The sequence below is a fragment of the Marmota flaviventris genome, chromosome 10, assembly GCF_047511675.1.
Source record: "Marmota flaviventris isolate mMarFla1 chromosome 10, mMarFla1.hap1, whole genome shotgun sequence".
In the NCBI taxonomy this organism is placed as follows: domain Eukaryota; kingdom Metazoa; phylum Chordata; class Mammalia; order Rodentia; family Sciuridae; genus Marmota; species Marmota flaviventris.
The window spans coordinates 21,465,725-21,477,842 of NC_092507.1; the positions used below are offsets into that span (position 1 = coordinate 21,465,725).

At 36.0% G+C, this 12,118-nt stretch overlaps 1 protein-coding gene and 1 long non-coding RNA gene across 11 annotated transcripts in view; both read left to right on the top strand.

The window, feature by feature from the left end:
- Nucleotides 1-12,118, top strand: part of Epb41 (erythrocyte membrane protein band 4.1) — a 155,550-nt gene that overhangs the window by 90,786 nt on the left and 52,646 nt on the right. For all 10 annotated transcript variants that reach the window (XM_071617551.1, XM_071617546.1, XM_071617545.1 and 7 more), the window contains exons 9-11: nt 2,680-2,832; nt 5,135-5,232; nt 5,904-6,076. In XM_071617551.1, coding sequence (XP_071473652.1) covers nt 2,680-2,832; nt 5,135-5,232; nt 5,904-6,076 — 424 coding nt within the window. The remainder of the gene's footprint in view (nt 1-2,679; nt 2,833-5,134; nt 5,233-5,903; nt 6,077-12,118) is intronic.
- LOC139707231 (uncharacterized) lies at nt 11,140-11,759 on the top strand. Its single transcript, XR_011708805.1, has 2 exons — nt 11,140-11,261; nt 11,654-11,759. It is a non-coding gene; the product is annotated as an uncharacterized lncRNA (long non-coding RNA).

Genomic DNA, 12,118 nt, shown 5'->3' on the forward strand with positions numbered 1-12,118 from the left:
TCACGTGCTACTTTTCACCAGCATTTATCTGGGCTATTTTAAAACATTCAAAATAAATAGTAATTCTTTTTTTTTTTTTAAGTTGTTGATAGACCTTTATTTTATTTATTTATATGCAGTGCTGAGAATTGAACCCAGTGCCTCACATATGCCTGGCAAGTGCGATACCACTGAGCCCCAGCCCCAGCCCCAGCCCCAAATAGTAATTCTTTTTGAATTTTAAGTATATCAGTTGAATTGCCACTTGGCAATCCACTGTCAGAATAAAGTTTTACAACTAAGCCACTGTAAAAAATAAAAAAAATACAACCTGGAGAAAAAGAAATTATATTTTCCTAAGATGCATTTACATTTGAATATCACAGTGGCAGCAAGGCTTTTCTCACAGCCAACATTACCTAAATCACTTGAGAGGTCTACTAATTGTACAGATTCCGGAGCTCCTCCCAGGTTTACTGACTTATTTCAGAGGACAGGCTCTAGAACCTCCAGATTTAATGAGCATTCCAAATGAATACAAGCTTGAACCTGAGAACCACTGGCTTAGGGTAATGGTTCTCAAAGTGTGGTCCCTGAGTCAGCAGCATTTAGCATCGCAGATGCATTTTTCAGGTTCCATCCCAGACTTATTGAACCAGAAGCTGGGATGGAGATTCTAATGTACACCAAATACACTACAATGGCTCGTTGAGAACCCCTAGGTTAGGGCATTGGAAACTTAAGCTTTAATCCTACTTCTGCCTAATACAGCCTAAGAGAGGGATTACTTAAGGCAATCGCTTGACTTCCCTCATCTTCAAATGGCTGGAGAGGTTGAGGATATCATGAGGAGAGGGCTCAAAGGGATGCTCAGATGCGCCTTGGGAGGAACTTAACTAGTGTGCATGATCAGGAGACTCTAAACCATGTCCAATGAAAAACAAAGGAACAAGGATATTAATCTTACAAAAGAGAAAGTTCTGGGGAGACATAATATCTGCCTTCCTGTTAATTTAAAGGAGTGGTGTGTAAAATAGATTTTACTAGGGCTTTAAGATATAAGCCTAGAGATAGTAAAATGTAAACTATAGGGAAATATGTTGTTCAGCTCAGTTTGACAAATTATCTAGCAGAGCTTTTCAAAGATGAGTTGGGCTACCTCAAAGAATGATGAGTTCCCTGTCACTGAATATTCCAGGATAGGCCAAATAATCACTTGGTAGGAATTAAGAGACAGACATCTGGTCTGTGATTTGACTAGACTAATCTTTCATGATTTTCTCAACCTGAATATCTGATAGTTTCTTAAGTTCAATTACTTCTAATTTCAAATTCAGATGTTGTCCTGGGTTTTTTGGGGCTAGGTACTATAGCTTCTGTGAATTTCTAAAATAGACAATAGAAATATCAGTATTTCAGATAAGGTATATTTCCAGAACTTCTCATTTCCTGAAAAAGGTTTGTGTCAGTCAGCAAGGTGTGAAGAAGTCAGGCAGCAAATTCCTTTTCCAAATGTTGTAAAGCAAACTCTTTCTGTAAAGCGTGTCATTAAAAGAGAGATATAGGGCTGGGGCTGGGGCTCAGCGGTAGCGCACATGCCTGGCATGTGTGAGGCACTGGGTTCGATTCTCAGCACTGCATATACATAAATAAAATAAAAGTCTATCAACAACTAAAAAAATATTTTAAAAAAAGAGAGAGAGAGAGAGAGAGAAAGATAGTTGTACCTCCAGGCTTTAGAAACTTAAGAAGGCATCTTGAGGTAAATTTTCAGTCACATAGTCATTGAATTAAAACTATATTCAATTTCTGCATCTCTGTTATGCTTGTACATAACACATGTAGGCACTAACATTTTTCTCTATACTCATTGTAGGAAAAAGAGGAGTCAAAAAGCTTTAACTCTGGCCAGGCGCAGTGGCTCATGCCTGTAATCCCAGCGGCTTGAGAGGCTGAGGCAAGAGCATCACGAGTTCGAAAGCCAGCCTCAGCAAAAATGAGGCGCTAAGCAACTCAGTGAGACCCTGTCTCTAAATAAAATACAAAAATAGGGCTGGGAATGTGGCTCAGTGATTGAGTGCCCCTGAGTTCAATGCCCATTCAATGCCCGGTACCCCTACCCGCCCCCTCCAAAAGAATTTAACCCTGGGTTTTGATTATTTAGCTAAATAAAGCCATCTGTAGAAATTAACTCAGATGAAATTCATTTTCCTTGAATTACATTGATTATTAATATTTAAAATTTTTTCTTTAATAAAGAGGCATGTAAACATGACTTCATTTTGCCTTAATGTTCTTTCTAGCCTTAGGAATAACATTTATATTTTCATATACTTAACATCAGTTATTTTAAGAAGCTGAGATTTTCGTATGTTGAGTTTATACAGGAATAGAGTCAAATCTTAACTTGATTTTCTGGAGGGATTACCACTATATCATTTCAAAAGAGAATTAGAATTGTGCAAACATGTCGTTAAAAGAAAGAGAGTTATATCCCCAGGTGGTACACGTAGCCCTAAACTCTGGCCTCTGGGAACTCTTATCTGCCAATATGGATTACGATTGTCAGGTTACACTTTATTTTCCATGATATGTTTCATAACTGTTTCTGGTTGCTGATATCTTCAGATTATCTGATAATAGTTAATGATGTGTTGAACACTTTGCTCAAGACTGAATGCTGACACTTTTCTTTTTCAGGACTTGGAGGGAGTGGATATCATCCTAGGTGTCTGCTCTAGTGGCCTTTTGGTTTACAAAGATAAGTTGAGAATTAACCGTTTTCCTTGGCCCAAAGTACTGAAGATTTCTTATAAACGCAGCAGCTTTTTCATCAAGATCCGGCCTGGAGAGGTACAGAATTCATGTTTTTTCTTCCTAAACCAAACATCTCCTCATTGCCATTTTCCTTGTTATGCCATCTGAGTAGTCTCTGTCTAACTAACTAGTCGGGGGCCAATATTTCTGTTTTCTTAAATTGTTAAGTCCTGTAATCTTCTCTTCTTATTACTGGTTTTCCAGACATTCCTATTCCTGTAAGTAAATATTCCATTGCCAAAAGTAAAACCTGGATTGGTAAACTTGTTTCTTGTTTACTCCAGGTAAGAACTTCATGGGAAACTATTTATAAATTCTATAGCTTGAGATTCTAAAATTACTTTGTGGAGTTAAATATTTTATATCCTACCTTCTACAATTACAATTTATTTGTGTATATATACATATGTTACTATATGTTCCAGGGTCAAGTTCTAGATTATTTTTATTTACTACTAGGGATTGAACCCAGGGCCTGATGCATAAGTCCTAGATTTTTAATAGAGTTGTATGTTCAGCTTAATACTGGATCAACTTAGTTAATAATAGGTAGCCAAAATTCAGGATGTACTGATTGATGCAGGCCAATTTTAAATTGTAAAAGAGCTATCATGGTGCAATAGCAAATTGTTTAAGTAGGAATTAAATTTTTTTAAAAAAAGTTCTAGTTCCTTCTCTTTCATTTGCTTAACCAAAGACCCTGGATAAATCTAAAGCTCTTTCCTTATCATCCAAGAAGGATAATACCTCCTCAGTCCCAGTTTATTTGAACATCAAATGAAATAACAACAGTGAAAACTCAACACAGAAAAGGACCAGCCTGACATAAGGTCGCTTTTTGTATGTTTATATATCACCATCTGCTGGCGAAAAATGGCTCACTCTTTGAGCCTGGAAATTGTAGACATGCAGCCTTAAAAATCTTGGGTAGGGATTATCATTGAAACATTTATATTGTATTATAATTATTTATCTGTGCCTAGCACAAAGCAGCCAGTGTCTTCCCTTGAAGTTTCATATCCAAGAGTCAGTCAACCAACAAATATTTCTTTGCAATTTAATGGTAAATAAGACAACATTCTTGTATCTTAATATGGGAAAACAAAACTAAATACACACACATATTAATAAATATGATAATAGGAAGGCCTCAGTCTCTGTCAACTATGTGCTAAAAATGCAGAATTTCTATTTAAGAAATCAATCAGGAAAAATGGGATTCTGGAAGTGGAATATAACTATTGTTGACTTAGAAGTGACATTCTGGTTCTGCCATTTAATAACTATGAGACTGAGCAAATTACTTCTCTGAACTCAGTTTCTTCAGTGTAAAAATTGATCCTATCTAATCATAGTGTTATTGGCAATGATAGGCACTGAAAACAAATTTCACTTTCCTTTTCTATCTAATAAAGTATGCTTAAGGGAGAAACAGAGAAGTAAGAAACCAATAACATGTTTCTTATAGCCCTGGTAGGATATGGTTTGCTTCAGTTAGAGGTATCTAGATAAATTAACGGTCAGAAAAAGGGAAAAAGAATAAACATTTAATAATTAGAGAATCTGGAGAATAAGCTTAAGAGTCCAATTATACAACATAATCATTATAGTTCAGTGTATTATCTTCTTGAAAATTGCTAAGAGATGACTAGCATGCATGAAACCCTGGGTTCAATACCCAGCACAAACAAAAAAATTAAAATCTTGTTAATAGATTAGATTTTAAGGGTTCTCATCACAAAAAATTATGTAAGTTAATTCATATGTTGATAGCCTGATTTAGCATGTTCAATATTTGCATACTGAACACAATAAATATATACAATTTTTATTTGCCAATTCTAAAATTTAATTAATTTTTAAAAATTAATCTGATTTGAGCCAAATCTTTAGTTATTATTACTAATTATTATTGTGTAATAATATTGATTGATGGAAGAATTACTTTATATCTCATTCCCTTATCTTTGAATAATCTAATATCCCAAATACAGATAATAACTAAGGAAAAGCAATGTCTAGACAATCAAAATGTGACTTAATTATGTCTCAGAAAAATGCCCTGTGTTTGTGTGTATATGCATGCATGTGTGTTTTCTGAACAAAAATAAAATGCATGAATAATATGCATTTCTTGGCTTCCTTGCTTTGGAAAAGGACATCCTCAGGAGTGACTTTCTTCTGGTGAGTAGGAAAACATTTCAAATGATATTTTATGTCCTTAAATTGATAACATTATTTGTATTTACAATGATCTCGTTGGTGGCACCATTATTTCTCTGGTGCTGTATTACTATAGTCAAATGATACTTTATGTTCCATGTTTGTGTTTCTATAGCAAGAACAATACGAAAGTACCATTGGATTCAAACTTCCCAGTTACCGAGCAGCTAAGAAATTATGGAAAGTCTGTGTAGAACATCACACATTTTTCAGGTATTGTTCTCACTTAAGTATTTTTCAAGGATAAATTATGTATGTGTGTTTCTATTTTAAGTCTGCTATTGAAATTCTCTCCTTTATATGACTGGCACTTTTGTTTAGCTCTAGTGAGATCATCTTAAGCAAGACAAAATGAATCCACTTTCCCTGCTCTGGGTTGAAAAGCGTGCCTCAACATTTCCAAAGCACCTTTCTTTGTGTGGTAGGAGGAGGAGGGAAGTGGAGAATAGGATCCTGTGTTCACTGGGTGCTCTATGATTGCCCTAACTGTAGCTAACAGTCCTGGGCTTGGCCTTTGTTACTGCCCAGTCCCTTAACAGATATGTGACCTTACACATATAACTTCCTTTGGGTGGTTCGGTTTCTTGTATCTATAAAATGATGACAATATTACAAAGATATAGTGAAAGTATTGCAGTGAAAACCATAAGGCCCTATCTATAGAGATATAAGATGATATTAATGAAGGCAACAACTAAATATACTGATTGCTTTGAGACATGACATGGAACTGAAATAATGATTGCATGATTTGAAATCTCCTAATAACTATAATTATATCTTAAAATTGAGAAACATTTTTTATTCTTGATCTTATTTTTAATTGTACAGTTTCAGAATGAGATAATTTATATAATATGTGATTGTTATGATTTTTCTCTCAGACTGACATCTACAGACACCATTCCCAAAAGCAAATTTCTTGCCCTGGGATCCAAATTTCGATATAGCGGCCGGACTCAAGCTCAGACCAGGCAAGCTAGTGCTCTGATTGACAGGCCTGCCCCACACTTCGAGCGCACAGCAAGCAAACGGGCATCCCGGAGTCTCGATGGAGGTCTGTATTGAATACTAATGATTTCTTGTGATCCTAGTTCCTTAGAGAGAGATAAAGGAAGCACAGTTATCTATAAGAGAACCAAATTATCTCAGATGCGCACAAATTCTTAGTGGTGGAATGGAAGGTATCCTACTAATTGTCTAATTCAGTGGACGAATCTTAAGAAAAGGGGACTGCGATTCAGAGAGAATAGTGACTAGATCAGGATTTCACTGCTAGGTAGTGATGGATGCGGTACCACTAGAGTGGGTGAGGCAGGGAGGATTAAGGACCTATTTCAGATTGGGCAGTCCAATCTAAATTTAGAAGGTTCCCCTGAAGAGTATCATTTGAGACCTGAATTATGAGAAGTAGCCAGCCCGCCCAAAATCTAGGGGAAGAGCATTCCACAAAAAGGAGAGGTAAGTACAAAGTGCTGCCAGTAGGAATGAGCCTGGTGTGTCTAGATCAGTGATGCCCCACAGAACTTTTTTTGCTAATGAAAATTCTATTAGTCACCTTTCTGTCCCTGTGACAAAATACCTGACAGAGAAGCTAAGGAGTATTTTGGCTCACGTTTCAGTCCAGGGGTGGGCTGGCTCCATTACTTTGGGCCTGAGGTGAGGCAAACTGTCATGGTGGTGAGAATGTGTGGCCTTGCTCACCTCATGGCAGCCTGGAGCAGAGAGAAGGGAGCCTGGGACAAAATATAGCTTTCAACCTAGGTCCTACCTTCTAAAGTTTCTATCACCTTCCATTAGTACCAACCAGCAGGAGACCAGAGCTTCAACACCTGGGCCTTTGGGGGACATTCCCGATATAAAGCATAACAGAAATCTTCTATTTTGTGATGTCCAACGTAGCCATTAAGAACTTGAAATGTGGGGCTAAGGTTGTGGCCCAGTGGTAGAGCGCTCACCTGGCACATGTGAGGCGCTGGGTTCGATTCTCAGCACCACATTAAAAATAAATAAATAAATAAATAAAATAAAGGTACTATGTCCAACTACAACTCAAAAAAAAAAAAAAATGTGTGTGTGTGTGTGTGTGTATAATATATGAACTTGAAATGTGACTATGCAACTGAGGAATCAAATTTTAATTAGATATAAATTTAAATAGCCACATGTGGTTAGTAGCTCTCGTATTAGAAGCACAGGTCTAGATTCTAGTAAACAAAGGAAAAAGGAATAGAAGATAAGAATAGTCAGAGAAGTAGGCATGGGCCACACACAGTAGGAGTTTCGATTTTATTTTACTTGCAGAAGGAAGCTTCCAGAGGGAGTGTTATAATTTGAAATCCTTTTTGAACAAGATTACTCAGAACTTGGGGTGAAGACTCCATGAAAGTGAGGGTAGATCCAGAAGCAGGGTGAATGCTGATGCAGGATCTAGGTGAGAAGTTGAGAGCTTGGCTCTGGTACTGGGAGCAAAGACAGACAAAAGTGGTCAGGGATACATCTTGGAGGCAGGGCTGACAGAATTGCTGATTAAATACTTGACGTGGTAAGGAAAAGAAAATTGAGTTTTATTCCTGGGCTTGATCATTTAATGGAATGGGACACACTGGTAGAGGAGCAGAGTCGGGAATGTAGAAATCCAAGAATTCTGGTTTGGAGTCACTCAGTCTTGGTGTCTTTGCCATACTCATCTAACACCATCAGGCATCTCCTTCCTTGTCAAGTAAGTCACCTTGTCCAATATTTTCTTCTAATACTTATGCTGTTTGCATTTCGTATTTAGATAAACAATCTATCTGGAATCTGCTTTTAATTTCTTTAATTCCTTTGTTGCTAGATAGGACAGCCAATGTAATGCTGAATAAAACTGTTAGTGATTCGCATTCTTGTCTCATTCCTAACCTCAGGGAGAGAGCTGCAGTATTTCATCACTGAGTATGATGTTTGCTCTAGGTTTTGAGTAGCTATACTCTATCACATAAGGAAGTTTTGTTTTTTTTTTTCATTCCTAGTTTTCTAAAAGTTTTTACCATGAATTAGTATTGACTTTTACCAGATACTTTTTACTTAATTGATATAATAAAGTGATTTTTTTTCTCTTTATGTTATATGTGGATTGCCTTGATTGACTTTCAGTTTTTAAACCCACCAAGCATTCTTGGATTAAACTCAATTTGGGGGGCTGCAGATACGGCTCAAGTAGTAACGCGCTCGCCTAGCATGCGTGAGGCACTGGGTTCGATCCTCAGCACCACATAAAAATAAAATAAAGATATTGTGTCCACCTAAGCTAAAAAATAAATATTTTTTTAAAAAATAAGCTCAATTTGGTCATGATATGGTTTTTATATCATTTTAGAATTTTTACAATTGTAATCAGCTCTCCATACCTTCAGGTTCTGCATCTGTGAAATTATTTGGGAAAAAAACAACAACAACTTTTTGTCTAAGCTGAATGTATTACAGATTTTTCCTTATTATTCCCTAAACAGTACAGTATATATTACATAATACTTACATTGTATTATGTATTTTAAATAATGTAGGGATGGGGCTGGGGATGTGGCTCAAGCGGTAGCGTGCTCGCCTGGCATGCGTGCGGCCCGGGTTTGATCCTCAGCACCACATACAAACAAAGATGTTGTGTCCGCCGAAAACTAAAATAAATAAATAAATATTTAAAAAAAATAAAAAATAAATAATGTAGGGATGATTTAAAGAATATGGGGGAAATATGTATAGGTTACATGCAAATAGTAGGCCATTTTAAGGGACTTGAGCTCCTTAAATTTTTGTATCCTAGGAGAGTCCTGGAATCAATTTCATATGGATGTTAAGAGATAATAATATTTTCAAAAGAGAAATGGGCATATAATTTCCCTTTCTTATAATGTTATGACCAGGTTTTTTTATTTTTACTTTTTAGAATGCCTTTATTTTATTTGTTTTTTATTTTTTATGTGGTGCTGAGGATAGAACCCATTGCCTCATGCATGCTAGGCAAGTGCTCTGCCACTGAGCTACAGCCCTAGCCCATGATCAGGTTTTAATATCACTTTTATGCTGGCCTCATAAAATAAATTGAGGATGGATTCCCACTTTTCCTATTCTCTGGAAGAGTTTGTGTAAGATTGGCGTTATTTCTTCTTTAATATTTGGAAGAATTCACCAATGAAGCTATATAGTCCTAGTCCTTTACGTATCTTTTTAAGTATCTGAATTGCATATGAACAGAGTAGAGAAAAATTTTATAGTTCTGTTTTCTTTTTCTCTGTCTGGGAGTGTTTTTTACTGACAGATTTAGTGTCTTTATTAGATAAGGGACTATTACAATGTTCTGGTTCTTATTTCAGTTTTGGTAAATTGTGTTTTTCTAGGGATTATCTATTCCATCTAATTTTCAAATTTATTGACACAAAGTTGAATATCTTTAATATCTATATGACCTGTAGCAGTGTTTTTGCATTCTAGATATTAGAAAGTTATGCTCCTTTTTTCTCTCCACTTCCCCCGCAGTCTTGCTAGAGATTCGTTAATTTTGTTAATCTTTTCAAAGAATTAATATTAGGTTTTATTTCAGTGTGTATTTTAAGTTTAATTTATGCCAGCTCATACCTTTATTATTTGCATTACGTTTTCATTGAGCTGTTCTTTCTCTAATCTCTTGAAATACTTATCTGTTGATGTTTGTTGTTCTTACAACTTAACCTGAGAATTTAAGTGACTTGTCTAAGGTCACAAAGATAGTCAGAACTAGAAGTAGGAGCTAGGACTATTCTCCCAAACATGTGCTTTTTACTCTTTCACTATGGTGACACTTTTTCTTTTAAGAAAGGAGAAAGTGGGCTGGGGTTGCAGCTAAGTGGAAGAGCACTTGCCTAGCATGTGCGAGGCCCTGGGTTGGACTCTCAGGACCACATATAAAATAAACAAAATAAAGCCCATCAATGACTAAAAAATATTAAAAAGAAAGGAGAAAGTAAGTAGTTGTTAATAGTATTCATTGAGCATTCAGTATGTTATGGGCACTATTTTAGCACTTTACATATCTTGTAAGTATCTGAACTGCATATAAACAGTAGAGAAAAAGAATTTTAATTTTTTTTGTAGATTGACACAATACCTTTATTTTATTTATTTTTTATGTGGTACTGAGGATCGAACCCAGTGCCTCATGCATGCTAGGCAAGTGCTCTACCACTGAGCCACAACCCCAACCTTACAGAAAAATTTTATAGTTCTATTTTCATAGATATTCTTTTTCTCTGTGCTATCTTCTTGGAAACTGTTTTGAAACCATTTTTCACACCTTTTCCTAGATCTTTCTCCATCTTCCTTAAATTTTTTTTCCTATTGGGTCCACCCTCCTTTAAAAAAATAATATAACCCTTGACAGTAGAAACAATATATTAGGGAAACATTCAGAAGAATTACTTTATAAGGGGCCTCAATTTATAATACAAATGAGCACTCTTTTCTCTTCTGTTTTGTCTAGTACTCAGAGCATCTGCTTCACCAGCTGGAGAACAAAACTGGTTCCGATCCCAGTTTTAAGATAGAGTATTAAGTCATAAAGATAGCTAATAATACGACAAGGATTTTTCAGCTTGTTGCACTTTTTGCTTTTCCAACCATTTCCATGTATTCCTATTTAATATTAGCAACCCAGTGAACAAGAGGTATTTAGGAACTCTTGTTTTATTCATGAGAAAACTAGAGCACCAAAAAGTTATGTAACTTACTAGGGTCACACCACCAGATAGTTCATTCTTGCCAAGTGGTACTTGCCAGGGAAGTACATTCTTTTCATCTTTGGTACTTTAGTACAAAATATATGTCCAAGCCTCTCTGTTGGATGACCAGTCTGTTTGCAGTGGACCTGAGTATCAGCTGGTTTTTTGTTTGTTGTTCAAGATCTGTAGATGATTCATGTGGGCCCTCTGATAATGGAACCATTGATCCCCTGTACACCTGCTGAACCTGTATCATACTGGCAGAAATTGTGCCAGTAAGTAGCAGCTAGAAGCTTCCATTTACTCCATGTGATGGTTTTGAGTTTTACTCTTTATTGCTCTGGTATATAACCAAGTTTCTATTGTTCTCAGCCAAGAGCAATATAATAACTGAAGTTAGCGGGTCTGTAAGAGTATCACCATTGTACTTTTTCTTTGTCTAGACCTTCAGAAATGGGAGCTATTGAATATTTTAATTTAAGGGTTTTCTCGGGGTGAATGTTTTCTCTGGTAAGTGAATGCTAATTACAATGGGGAGGGGAGCTTGGAATGAGTGGATAACTTTGGATGGGACAAAGGAGGAGGGGAGAGGGCAATGGGGGTAGGAAAGATGGTGGAATGAGATGGATATCATTATCCTAGGTACATGTATAATTGCATGAATGGTGTTATTCCACTTCATGTACAACCAGAGAGGTTAAAAATTCTGCTCCATTTGTGTACAGTGAATCAAAGAGCTTTCTACACTCATATATAAACTGATTAGAACTAATAAAAAATAGAAAAAAATAAAGTTAAGGGTTTTCTGTATATGTACCAAAATCTTGTAATAGCTAACAAATTAATTAATAAAACTGAAGAGCCAAAACGTCTTCTTCTTTTTTTTTTTTTTTCCTCTCCAGTGCTGGGGATTGAACCTAGGGCCTTACACATGCTGGGCAAGAACTTTACTGAGCTGTATCCTTAGTCTCACACCAAAACATCTCAATAAAGCTGTTTTAAAAATGACCACTATGATATTCATGATCCATAGTTTGCAATCTTCTTATTAAGAAATTTGCCTCTCTTCAGGACTCCCAGGTGATATCTTTCCTTTGAATTTCATATCAGTATTTGCATAGTTTTTGCCCAACTTACTCTTAAAACATTAACCCATGACAAGAGAAATATAAGGACAAATATGATATTAGAAGTTATTAATATTTAGAGTTCATAAAATGTGTTTGTAGCCCTTGAGTTCCCCTTCCCCAACTATCCTATAGAGTTAATATCTTCCACATTTTACAAATGTTAATACCGAGGTTTGAAAAATTAGGCTCTTTGCACTAGGTCACATTACTGTGTATGACTAACATAAGTTTGGGCTG